The 12,599-nt window shown below is 53.9% G+C and overlaps 3 protein-coding genes across 3 annotated transcripts; 2 read left to right on the top strand and 1 right to left on the bottom strand.

Moving 5' to 3' along the window:
- Positions 1–3,054: 3,054 nt before the first annotated feature.
- On the bottom strand, positions 3,055–5,053 carry J4E85_011456 (uncharacterized protein; the record flags this gene model as incomplete). Its single annotated transcript, XM_051475659.1, has 4 exons — positions 3,055–4,183; positions 4,235–4,710; positions 4,765–4,946; positions 5,005–5,053. The coding sequence occupies 4 exons, from the start codon at positions 5,051–5,053 to the stop codon at positions 3,055–3,057; spliced, it is 1,836 nt and encodes a 611-aa protein (XP_051320552.1).
- A 1,557-nt stretch (positions 5,054–6,610) lies between these two features.
- On the top strand, positions 6,611–7,103 carry J4E85_011455 (uncharacterized protein; the record flags this gene model as incomplete). Its single annotated transcript, XM_051475658.1, has 2 exons — positions 6,611–6,855; positions 6,962–7,103. The coding sequence occupies 2 exons, from the start codon at positions 6,611–6,613 to the stop codon at positions 7,101–7,103; spliced, it is 387 nt and encodes a 128-aa protein (XP_051320551.1).
- An 841-nt stretch (positions 7,104–7,944) lies between these two features.
- PCN1 (DNA polymerase delta processivity factor) lies at positions 7,945–10,020 on the top strand (the record flags this gene model as incomplete). Its single annotated transcript, XM_051475657.1, has 6 exons — positions 7,945–8,025; positions 8,123–8,300; positions 9,087–9,127; positions 9,175–9,604; positions 9,669–9,955; positions 10,003–10,020. 6 exons carry the CDS (start codon positions 7,945–7,947, stop codon positions 10,018–10,020), a joined length of 1,035 nt encoding a protein of 344 aa, XP_051320550.1.
- Positions 10,021–12,599: the final 2,579 nt, after the last annotated feature.

Raw genomic sequence — 12,599 nt, 5'->3', positions numbered from 1 at the left:
TTTGAGCCTTAGTGGCGGGAAACCGATGGTCTACGCCTAGTGTTCAGAGATAAACGACTATGCGCGCACATGGCTTCAGGGTAGCCCGGCAGAAAATAAGCGTATATGCTTTTCCTGGTATATCTGCCTGCTTCTTGGGGTGGTCTTTGAGGATAAGCGTCCCGCTGCAGCAGCCGCAGCCGCAGTACACATTGAGCGACAAGGCCCATGGCATAAAGACCAACAGGTGTCATGTGCTGTGCCGCATCTGGTGCAACTGTTGCGTATCTGATTGGTGTACTGTAAACTAACGAATGTCGCACAATCCCTTGCCGTTTAAGTTGAGACGCAGATACGTCGACAGGGCTGATCCGCGTTCCGGTTCGACACTCGAACACGCGGTGAGGCGCGACATGCCCTGGCGTTGACTTTGCCGACTGTCGTGTCTCAGCTCAGGGTCCTCCATCGGCTCCAGCGCGTCTTCTTCCCCAATCGAATCGGTCGCCGTTGGATACGGATAGCGGCATAAACACTGTGCGGACCCCAGGTCACTAACGAAATCGCTCCTGCGTTCATTCTGTTTCTTTGCATCTGGAAGACTCTGGTTTGTAAGACTGGTTTTCTGTGGGGTAGTCTTCAGTTGAAGCGTGATAAAACTGACGGAGACATAGCGCACGGAGGTGCTTCGCTGAGCTCAGTACAATCTGGAGGCCTTTGGACGAAATTCGCGTCACCTCATGGGCGTCGTCAAAATCGTTCTCTTGAAAAGATCATCCCTTTTCATATCTCTTCGTGGCCAAACCCTGCTCCACTTTGGTCCGGGACGTTGTTGGGTAGCTTTGGCCGCATGGCGTACGATCAGACGCAGGGTGGCGACGAGGGCTCGTGGTCGCAGCGAAGCGATGCGTATAGAAGAAGAGCCCCGTTCCCAGCGACAGTAGTTTGCGATACTGGAGCTGAGCAGACTTTGAGAGTAACCGCACCTTCATCCGGATTCGGCGGATATCCTCAGCGCTGGGTGCCGGTATCGCCTGAGTATCCTCAGCCTTATGGAATCCACTATCCCAACAGTGGGTACCAACAGCCTCTATCGCCAGGACACAATACCGTCGAGAGTAGCGCATATCAAAGGCACACTGACGCAGTAAGCGCTCCGCAGAGTAGTCCCATCGCGCAATTTGAGTACGCACCACCGAACCCCTTCCCTAGTGGGCCCCGGTATGTGTCTGGATAAAGTCCAATATCGCCCGCCCGCTGACTGAGTAATAGCTACGTAAGTACCTATCCACCAATAGGATACAATACGCATCAAGGATACCATGCCATGGGAACGACCCAAGCGCCTTTGACGACCTCCATGACTGCTAGCTAGTATGTAGTCTCCTCAAAGTTCGTCCGCTTATGCTGATGTTGCTGTGAAGCCAGGGCCCAACATATCCTTACGTGGCTCCGGCATCGAGCGTACCGGCGTCGCCTCCCACTGCCATATACCCGATACCGCCGATACAGGTTCCTGAAGGATCCCACATCGACGCCGAGTATAGCGTACCGTGCCCGTATCGCTGCGGAACCGTTCTGACAGGTGTACATGCACTGGGAAACCTAACGCGTCACCTCAAAACCCAGGCTTGCGCAGGGTCCAGTCGGGCCAAGGTTCGTTATCCATGCCCCATCGACGGATGTGGAAGACAGTACGCTCGTTCGGATGGGTTGAGAGTGCATATGCGCAGACGGCATGGTGCGCCTCCACCTGTGCCGAGGACCGATGGCGTCGTTGATGAGGATGAAGACTGAACGAGTTCCTGGCGGTGCCGTCTGTGTGGAGGGTCAAGTCGGCCCGATACAGCCATTCACGAAGAAGACATTTTGTATGCTCGCTGGTCGTAGCTCTTTCATTATCCGTCTCTTTTGTGAGTTCATCTGTATTTTGACTCTTTCTGTTATATTGTCGATATCTTGGAGGGTTTGCTGCGCGCATATGTCGGTGTTGATGACGGAAAGAGCAATCATGCGGTCTACGTAATCGGTAAAGGTCAGGGTCGTTAGCTGCGCTTTCCGCCGGAGACCCGGAAGAAGGCACTCATGTCGGGGCGTTCGTCATCGGCAAGAGTTATAGAACAATGGTAGAATATGGCAGACTCAGTTGGGGCCCACCATGACTGGCGTGAAGCGATGGGTGAAGTGACGATGGTTCTCGGGGAAAGCAGAAACGGCGTCTGAGGTTCATGGCAGGGGCACTGAGTCGTCAGGCAGCCCAACGGGAAGGATCACCCGGTCGTCTTGGGCAAGAGCGGTTAGTCCACGGGTCGCAGTCGATCGTGAACCCAGTTTCAGCTGCTCCTCATCACCCTGGAAGCGGAACGTCACAGGCGATTTTGCAACTGCCATCCGAAGCATCTCATAGTCATTCGACCCGATAGTCATACGTTGTCCATTCGACTCTGCGCACGGATGAATCACGCCTTTCGCTGCTGAGGTCATCCGTCTTGTCTCCCATGTTGGTCGAGTAAGATTGGACCAAGATGGATGCCATTTGCGCAAGAGCAAGTGACAGCGTCTCGCATCGTCATACAGTACCACGTACCTGACGTCAACAAAATACGTATTGAGTGCATGAAGTGGTTTCGCAAGCCCTCGCATATGCAAGTTGTCCCAAAAGGCGTATACTATATAGTTTGCCAATAGCCGCATCTCGCTACCGTGAGGTCCAGGGATGGTCAATTTTCCGAAGCCAACACCCGTCAGCCACGTCGACGCTCCATAACCCGGAAGCCAAGTACCGAACGAACGACAGATCGTTTGAGAGCACCCCGGCTGTGGTTCGCTGTGATGGTATTGATATTTGTCATTACTATTCTGTGTGGATGTTCTGACCACAAGGTATGCGTTATAGACATTAAGCCTTTGACTCCAAGACATGTGTAGGAAAGTAAATGCGACCGCGGCAATGGTATAGCGTAAATGCCCAAAATCAAATTGAGACCCGATGCGCGCCAAGAAGTAGAGCAAGCGAAAGAAACGCGGCATCTAGCGACCGTCGTTAGTCCAACCGTATAAACAAAAGGAAAAGATGCCTCAAAGGCTCGTAATTCGAGCGCCGGCCGGGGGCGCCGAGACTCGATGTGGTCTGAGATTGATGACAGACTCTAATTCTCTCAGCATGTTGGTGCTCGCATCTCGCTGCTCACGTAGCGAAGCTTGCCGAACGCGGTCTTCTTGGATCTTCTGCATGCGCTCTTCTCTCGACATAGTGGCTCGTGTCTTGGGTATAGCAATAGCTTCGAACACCTCGTCGTCGGAATTGCTGCCTTGATCGCTCGACGGAGCACTCTGATGGGGACTCAGCAGGTCACCATTGAGGGCGCGTAGAGCATCAGACGGACTGCCTTCATCCACAGCAGTCAGGCCGCCTAGGCTTGGAACTGGCGAGCGCAGCCCACTCGATGCCTGCGAGATTCTGCGTTCGTGGCGATCGATGTTCAGAGCCAGCGCGTTCTTGCCAGCTTCCCAAGCTTGGACCAAACTCTTGAGATCCGCACCAATGGAGTCGTATTGCACCAGGAGAGAGTGGCCCAGATCGGTTACGTCTTCCGTGTCCTCTAAGCTTTTGCTGGTCTCTTCGCGAAGTACCTGCATTTTGGCTTGCAAGCCGCGGATGCCACTCGACAAGCCCGACAGTTTGCGCACGGAATTGCGTATCTTTTCTCGGCCAGGCGTGGGTGCAACTTTGGCCGGCGACGGGAGTACGAACTGCTCTTCCTCGGCGAGCACGCGGTTGAACTTCTCGCTCCATTCTCCCACGGGACGAGCCGTGTTCAGCATGGAGTCCACGACTGTCGACCATCGCGCAAAGTCAGGCTTGCCGCCGTCTGCCTCCATAGCGAGAAGGGAGCACAGGTATACGCGTCGGAGAATGGACAACCGGTACTGTAGGATGCGCAGCGCTTTCAGCGTTTCGGCGTCATCAAATTCGGATTCGCTGTAGCTCAGGGCTGCCTCTTGTAGGTCCGGATTGCTGATTTCGTACACATCGAGGTACTTTTCCAGATCATCTTCTTGTATCAATTGCTTCAGATTGCCACACTGTTCGGCGAGGATGGGGACGATATCGGCATATGCAGCGCGGAGGTTCCGACGCAGTCGCTGGCAACGGCGGGCCTGTCCTCTCTCTTCCATGCGCGAGATGGGAGGCAGAGGACTGCTCCTGCGCGACGTTAGTGTGGATACCATGGACCGTGGTTAGATGGGAACGTACAATCGATAGCCGCGTGAGACGAGCTCGACCTCCTGGATCAATGCAAGGGCAGATGATGTCGAGGCTTCGAACGCCTGCAGGTTCGCGACCAGGTCGGATGCGCCCTTGACTGCCTCCTGCCTCAGATACTGCAGCCATTGCCGTCGCAGGTACGTGTAGCCGGCGGTGGCAATGGCAGCGAAGACGAGAAGGACCAGCAGGGTCCTACTCTTGCTGAATGCAGGTTGGCGTCGCGACCAGTGAACCAGCCATGCCAGTATGAAGGTCGCCGTGCCAATGAAAGCGGCGCCGACGGGGTTTATCGCTGCGACTTTGAATTCGTGAGGGCCAGGGCGTCCGTTGGCCGCGAAGCTGGGAATGGCGGATGCGCGAAGGCCTCCCTGCTCGCCGAGCAGCTGGGAAGCGACGATGAGGTAGCGGAACTGCTCCAGGAAGCGCTCGTTGTCGGCGCGCCCAATGCGAGAGTTGACGGCTTTCTAAGTCACGTTAATAAGCATCCTTATGCTGCCGGGGAAATATCGCAGTCGTACCGAACATGCCGTGTGTATGCGAGCGATGGAGCCATGGCGGGCGTGGATGCGCAGCGGCTGGGGCAGCCTGTCTCGTATCCGTGATTGCAGCGTCGAAGGGCCCCGGGGCGCGAAGCTCTGCGGGAAGGCGGACTGCGATGGGGATTGCGCTGGGGAGTTGTCGGGTGACCCAGTACCTTGACCTAAGCCACAGCGGTTAGCATCCGCAATATCGTCATCGTCGTGGTGCCGCGGTCGCACCTTCTAGTAACTGCGCAAGAGGCGAGCCGTCGGATATGATGTTCTCCATGTCGCTACCGCCGCATGGTGCGATTTCGAGTGTTGTTGTAGGGTCCCGCTCCAACGCTTGTGATGACTGCGGGTGCTCTAGGCTAGGGAGGGAAGGTGCCCGTGATATGGAAATGGCGGGGATGGCTGCTGCAGGGGCCGGCGCGTGTTGTGCGTGGGATCCAATCGTGGGCGCTGTCAACGGGTAACGAGGCGGCTGGTGGCAGGAAAGGAGCGTGGGAGACACATGCGCGGTGTAGGTGAGTGTGAGTGGTTCTGGTAGTAATAGTGGTATAGGTCAGGGTCCGGAAATGAACTCGTGATTGGTGTGAAACAATCATGGGGAACGTTCGCTCGTTTACGCACCCCTCGACAAACGTGCCCCTGGTTCCTTGCATACGCGCGCCTGCTCTGTCCTCGAGGCCGACGTGTGGATGACGACCATGGCATGTGCGTGCATGCCACAGTGTGCATCGTCGTTTCCCTGCTAACATCTGGCTACACACCAACATCGATTCATCTAACGGCACTCTTAACCATCCCTTCCAAGGGTCGTTCACTCGCTCTCCGATATCGAGGCTGCGAGTCAGCCGCACGTCCTCCGACATGCCATCCTAGCCCTCGCACTGATGCTCCGGACTAATCTGTCCATACCCATCTCCGCCGCATTGTATTGGCACCGGCGGTACACTAATTGCGCAGTTGCTGCGATGCACTCGGCCTTCCAGTTCGACAATAACGTTGCCATATTCGAAGAAGCGGAACCGCCTGAATTGGGCACCACATGTAAACTCTACCCGCATTATGCTTTATCGGTACAGCGTTGCCCGGGTACCTGAGCCTTCTGCAATGTATGGTACAACCAAAGAAACAGCCGTTTCTATCCATGGATAATCGATAACGCTATCGATGACGTACCTGCAGCATCGCATCTACAAAAGCATGTGGCTTGCAGATCCCGCAAAAGCAACCTCCAGGTCGCATCAAAATTCTCCGTGCTGACCGCGGAAGCTAATGGAAATGTGAGCCTCAAGCTTACAAAGCCTGGAACGGCCGCCTGGTGAATATCCTCCCGTGGATAACTTCGGCGTTACCTAGGTACAGACGGAACGAAACCGCAGGTAACATGCTGGGCACGATGTATCGACAACATCTCGAACTCGCCTAGATGTCACCTCTGACCGCTCGCCGCCACTGCCCCTTTGGCCGGATATAACTCTTATGGCCATGAGCATGGAAATGTCGCGAAATGGTCCTCCTTCGGTGCTTGATGCGCAGACTTGTCCGGGTGGGTGACTGGGTTGCAGACTAATCAGTCAGCTTACACTACACCTACACAATGCAATGACGAACAACGTTCGGCAACTCCCATTCGTCTTCCTGTCTATCCGGACATCAAGAACAAGGCTGCGCCTCTGGACAGTCATACGGTGACAGGGTAACAAAACGCCACGATTGTCAAGCAGGCCGTCTCTGATACCAATCTATCTTGACTTTATACTTCATGTGTTGTCTTTGTCATAATTATGTGTAGCAATTATTGCTTTTCCCGTCTAGCATTCATCAGTTTCTCATCAGCATGGACAACAGTATGATCGAACGTTTACTGACTACTGTCGACCTGATCAACACCAATCTCGATACATCACCTGAATCGTGGCAAGACCAATTGCCAGCCATCCAAAACATTACTGCTTCCTTCGAGATAAACGATACAACTCCCGACGAAGCACGCCGGCATTGGCAGGTACCTCTCATCAGCGTCTTTCAGCGTGTGGCTTTTGTCGATGCTGATCATGGTGCTGTCAAAGACTTAGCAGACTGGTGCCTGCGTCAGCTACTAGTTCTTCTACAAATATACCCAGACGATGTCGACATCCAGGCTTGTGAGTTTTCTCCAGATAATATCGAGCAACGCTGACTGCTGCAGTAATTGGCCGCAACTGGTTACTGCGAGCGCAGAGGGCTTTGTCAAGCATCTCTCGGGCGGAGAGGGCATCTTTGAGCAGCGAAACAAGCAACACTGGATCGGCAACGAGGGCTTCGGTCAAAGCCGAAGAACGACTGCATGAGCCAGATTATGTCGAAGCCAGAGGATTGCTTTTACCAGCTACCGAATATCTCCAGCGTGCAGTATACGTAGCGACGGAACAGGGAGTGGTTACCGGTTACCTGCTGTCTACAATAAGTAAAGCCACAGTTGATGTGTTCTCTCGTTAACTTTAACCAGGCTGCCGAATCGTTCATGAGTCTGGGAAATGTCACATCAGTAAGAGCCAACGGTCGATATTTTCAGCATGCGATTGCATATCTACGAGCCGCAAGAGAAATGCCAAACTACTTCCTGGCCCCACATTTAGAACGGTGAGTGCTCGTCCTGTACGATGAAGCGGCGCATCGGGCTGACAGATTAAGGTATCTCGAGGGATATGGTCCCCTGTATGACGATATATGAGTATACATAGAGAATAGTAATCCCATTGAATAACTAGAGCGAAACCTAGATTACAGAACTCGTGCTGTCAGGCAAATTAAAGGGTGATGTGACAGGTGTTCGTGGGTCGTTCGTGTTCGCGCGCGCATCCATGGATGATGGCAGGGTCCAGGCACGGACCACCCTCCACTCAACTCCACTACCGTCGGAAGGTCCAGCCAGCACTGCGACTACCCCAAGCAGCCAGCACAGCATCATCGCGCATTCACACGACACTTCGCGCATTCCACATACATCGCAGACCTCTCCGTCGCCTGCATATATCCACGACGTCACAATCGATCCTGCACTGAGGCGCTCCGGACGAAGCAGCAATCACACGGCCGAACTCATCGCCCGTGTATCGACCGAACACCTATCTCCGCAACAACCAGTCGGGATCTGACGCTTCAATTGTCCGAGATCACAAGACATACACAATGGCGGCATCGGCACTGAACGAAGAGCGAGAACTCGCCATCCACCCAATTGTCGCAAGCAGCGTACAGCACAACACTCAGGTACGCCCTCCGCCAAGCTCTTATAGCCATATTGCGCGACATCAATCTTGTCTCTCTTCCGCTTTGATCTTCTTGTACTGACACAGACTCAATACAGGTCATCTCCAACATCCGCAGTCTCACCGCATCACTCTTCGGCGTCGCCGCAGGCACATTAGGCCTCGAGTCTTACACAGGCTTCATATTCTACCTCCTCGGATCGCTCGTGGTATCGGCGCTGCTATTTGCGCTCAAGACAAATGGCAAGCCCGGCGCATACTTTTACCGGCCGCTGGGTGACTTGTGGCTGGGCGATGTGTTTGGAGGGTTGAGTGGATTCGTTCTTACCTGGACGCTGTTCTATGGTTTGGTCAGAGCATGAGGAGGCAATGTTGGGATATAAATGGACTATTTGGCTGAGGGCGCATGTATACCACGGATGGTATGGTATCGATGGCTTAGAGAAGCGCTGGACTTCAATGTTCGTGTGGTGGACATGATCGCAAGCGACAGATGCACGAAGAACAAGCACATGGCCATGGAATGAAGCATTCGGCGGCAGCTCAGAGGCTGTGCAGCTGGTAGAGTGAGCGAGCAGTAATCGACGGTGCGAGGAGTAACATCGGGATGCGGATGGGTTGTTTCTGCATCACCTCACCATGACACCCACCTAAATACATTGACGCGATGTTTGATATCTGAATCAAATTGACATGACAACGCATGTTCTGAAATGTTGCGAGCCCTCTAGTAGAAACGTACTATCATGTCAGACACTCAAATAACAATGAATGTATTCATTGTCAGGAGCAATTAGTACAGCAGCAATCCGGAACCAGTCAAGCACGAAGGGTATGGTCTTGGCGGTACTTTATGCCCTGTGCTGAGTTAGCGCGTGGCCGACGCGTTCGCCAACCACTTTCGCGTTCCCCTCCATTGATTGTTGCCTCCACCGCAATTGTCTCCTGCACCACCGCGCTTTGTATACCCCCGTCAGCGTTATCGTACCCTCTTAATCTCAATCCACAGTCAACAGTATGTATCTTCGTTGACATGTGGCTAACATAGTTAACCATCTGCAGTGCTCGAGGCAAAACTACCCCAGGCCCAAATCCTCAAGAAGGTACGTTCGCGTAGGAAGCGTAGCAAAAGCTCTTCTGACAGCAACAGGTCGTCGACGCCATCAAGGACCTCGTACAGGACTGCAACTTCGACTGCAATGACTCGGGCATCGCGCTCCAGGCCATGGACAACTCGCACGTCGCACTTGTTTCCATGATGCTCAAATCCGAAGCCTTCGATCCCTTCCGCTGCGACCGCAACATCGCGCTCGGAATCAACCTCGGTTCTCTTACAAAGGTTCTTCGTGCCGCTGGAAACGATGACGCCCTTACCATCAAGGCTGAGGACTCGCCTGATGTCGTCAACCTGCTCTTCGAATCCAGCACCACATCGAGGCTGAGCGAGTATGACATTAAGCTCATGGATATCGACCAGGAACATCTCGGTATTCCTGAGACGGACTACGCGGCAACAGTCTCGATGCCATCGGCTGAGTTCCAGCGCATCTGCAGGGACCTAGGCGCATTGTCCGAGTCAGGTACGTCCCGAACCAGACGCGACAGCGCGACAGCACACTATACAACAAACTAACTTTGCTACAGTTTCGATTGAGTGCACCAAGGATGGAATCAAATTCGCGTGCTCTGGCGACATTGGTTCGGGCTCCGTCATCCTCAAGACATCCACCAGCGTCGATAAGCCAGAGGAGAACGTTTCGGTTGAGATGAATGAACCTGTCTCACTCACTTTCTCACTCAAGTACCTGATCAACTTCTGCAAGGCGAGCGGGCTGTCAACTCAAGTCAAGCTCTGTCTATCTAGCGAGGTTCCCCTTCTTGTCGAATACCCCTTTGAGTCCAGCTACCTGAGGTTCTACCTCGCGCCCAAGGTATGTATCTATCCCGCAGGACACCAACACATTGCTAATATGAACAGATTGGCGACGAGGACTAAACGCATCATGACTTCATTCACGCACGAGCGGCATGTTTCCAGGATAGATGTGGGGGATTTGCGGCGCAATGGCTTTGATATGCATCGAGCGTCTGTTAGTTCAAGGTTCTGGCGTGCGACATTGGCGAAAACGCGGTGCCGCGTGGTGTGTTCCGCGCCCTAGGCACAAAAGGAAAGCTACTGCCCCACCAACGGGTTCACGTCATGTCGCGGAATTTCAGATAAGGAGATCAACAGTAAATCAACAACGTACCCCGCCTGCACGCTCTATTTCACCTCCCTTACTTGACTGTTTCTTACCATCATACATCATGGCTTCTGACACGCTGATACCGGACACGCGCGTGCTCGCGATTGCCAGTCATGTAAGACTCACGCGCGGGACATTATTTCTTGCTAACATGCTATAGGTGGTCCATGGGTGAGTCGCGTGTCGTCGCGGTAGATGCAATACACTGACATTGAGCTGAGCTATGTTGGGAACAAAATGGCCACTTTTGTCATGCAATCGCTAGGTTGCGACGTCTCTGCGATCAACACTGTGCACTACAGTAGGTACATTATTCCCATCGACTGGCGCATAGCTAACAACTCAGGTAATCACACCGCATACAAGCAAGTCAAAGGCACCAAGACATCCGCGAGCGAAATCCTCGAACTGTACGAAGGGCTACAGCAGGCGAACCTGACCAACTTCGACGTACTCTTGACCGGATACATGCCCAGCGCCGAGGCCGTACAAACGATAGGGACGATTGGCAGAGATATCAAGTTCAATGCTGGCACGAAGCCGGGTAGCTTCTTTTGGGGTGGGTTCATACATGAGGTGGCTGGAGGCAGAACTGACAGAAACAGTACTCGATCCGGTCATGGGCGACAATGGCAAGTTGTATATTCCGGAGGATGAAGTACCAGAGTACAAAGGACTGTTACGCGAGGCAGATCTCATACTTCCGAACCAATTCGAGGCCGAGTAAGTACATCTAAAGACTAGTCGCATACGAGCCGCATTTCCTAACAGAAACACAGACTACTATCCGATACCCCCATCACCGACCTCAAGTCCCTCGCCGCCGCCATCCAAGTCCTCCACAAGACCTACCAAGTCCCCCACGTAATCATCACGTCCCTCCGCTTGACACGCGACAACCAGACCATGCCCTCGCGACCGGTATCCAAAGCCGGCACCGGCACCCACACGCCCTCAGACCCCCATCACCCCTCCGCATCACCATCCCACCCAGCCCCCCAACTCCAAGCCCCCCAAATCGACCTCTCCGACATCGAAAACCTCACAATCATCGGCTCAACCGCAACCTCCGACTACAAACCCCGTCTCTTCCGCATCGACACCCCGCAACTCCCGCTCTTCTTCTCAGGAACAGGAGATATGTTCGCTGCGCTCACGATCCCGCGTCTCATCGAAGCCGTACACGACGCGTCTACACCCGAGTTTGATCTGCACGCGAAACCGAGCTGGCGCTCACCAGACGATGTTCTAGCTGAGAACTTGCCGTTGGCGAAAGCGTGTCAGAAGGTTCTTGCGTCTATGCAAGCGATACTTACGCGCACGACGTCTGCGTGTCAGGAGAAGATGGCTGCGTATGATGCGCGTGCTGCGAAGGAAGGGCGTGGTGAGGGTGATGAGGCGGATGAGGAGGTTAGCAGGAAGAGGCATCTGGCGCTTATGAATGCGAGTGAGGTGACTGTTCCGCGGTATGTCAAGGAGATGTTGAATCCACCGGATCTTGAGCGATTCAGGCCACGAGCGGTGTATGAGGGAAGGAGTGTACCAGCGGATGTTGGGGAGAGGAAGCCGGATGAGTTGAACGTGCTGCATTTGGGTGTTGGCACGAAGGATGGTGGGGCGATGCAGGTGCTTCAGTCGGGGACGCAGGGCAGGGTTGTTGGAGAGGGAGAAAAGAAGGAGGCGGGTGATTCATGATATTTGGTTGTGTAGACGTTACGCGTTGAATTCTATGAATGCCAAAGCATCGTCAGTTCGTGGCTACCACCTCATACAAAAATAACTGAACAGGTCTGCAGACTACATCAAGACAAAGACCTGCAAAGTAGGTAACCTAACGTTAACATAGGCTCTAGAGTATTTAGTGTTTTCCTAGGTTAGCACCTTATACAACAAAAAAACTAAATAGGCCTGCAGACTACATTAAAACAAGAACTTGCAAAGTAGGTAAGCTAACGTCAACGTAGGCTCTAGAGTGTTCAGTTTTCTCCTAAGTTGGCGTGCAGCCACCTAAGCCTTCACACTGTCCGCGGCTACTTCTGCCACCTCGGCAGCTTCTGTCGCGGTCCCCGCCGCCTGGGTTGCAACGGCCGCCGCTGCGCCAAAGCCTCCTGTGCTGCCGAAGCCACCGGCGCCCCTTACTGTGTCTTCCAATTGATCGACGACGACTACGCTGGGCATGACGACGCGCTCGACGATGAGTTGGGCGATGCGGTCACCGATCTTGACGGGGAAATCGTTCTCGGAGAGGTTGGCGAGGATGACGCCGACGGGGCCGCGGTAGTCTGCGTCGATTACGCCGGCGAGGGTGTCGATGCCGTGTTTGTAGGCG

This window comes from Alternaria conjuncta (assembly GCF_024043145.1).
Source record: "Alternaria conjuncta strain BMP 0040 chromosome Unknown scaffold_35, whole genome shotgun sequence".
Lineage (NCBI taxonomy): Eukaryota > Fungi > Ascomycota > Dothideomycetes > Pleosporales > Pleosporaceae > Alternaria > Alternaria conjuncta.
This window is presented reverse-complemented; position numbering and strand designations above follow the sequence as displayed.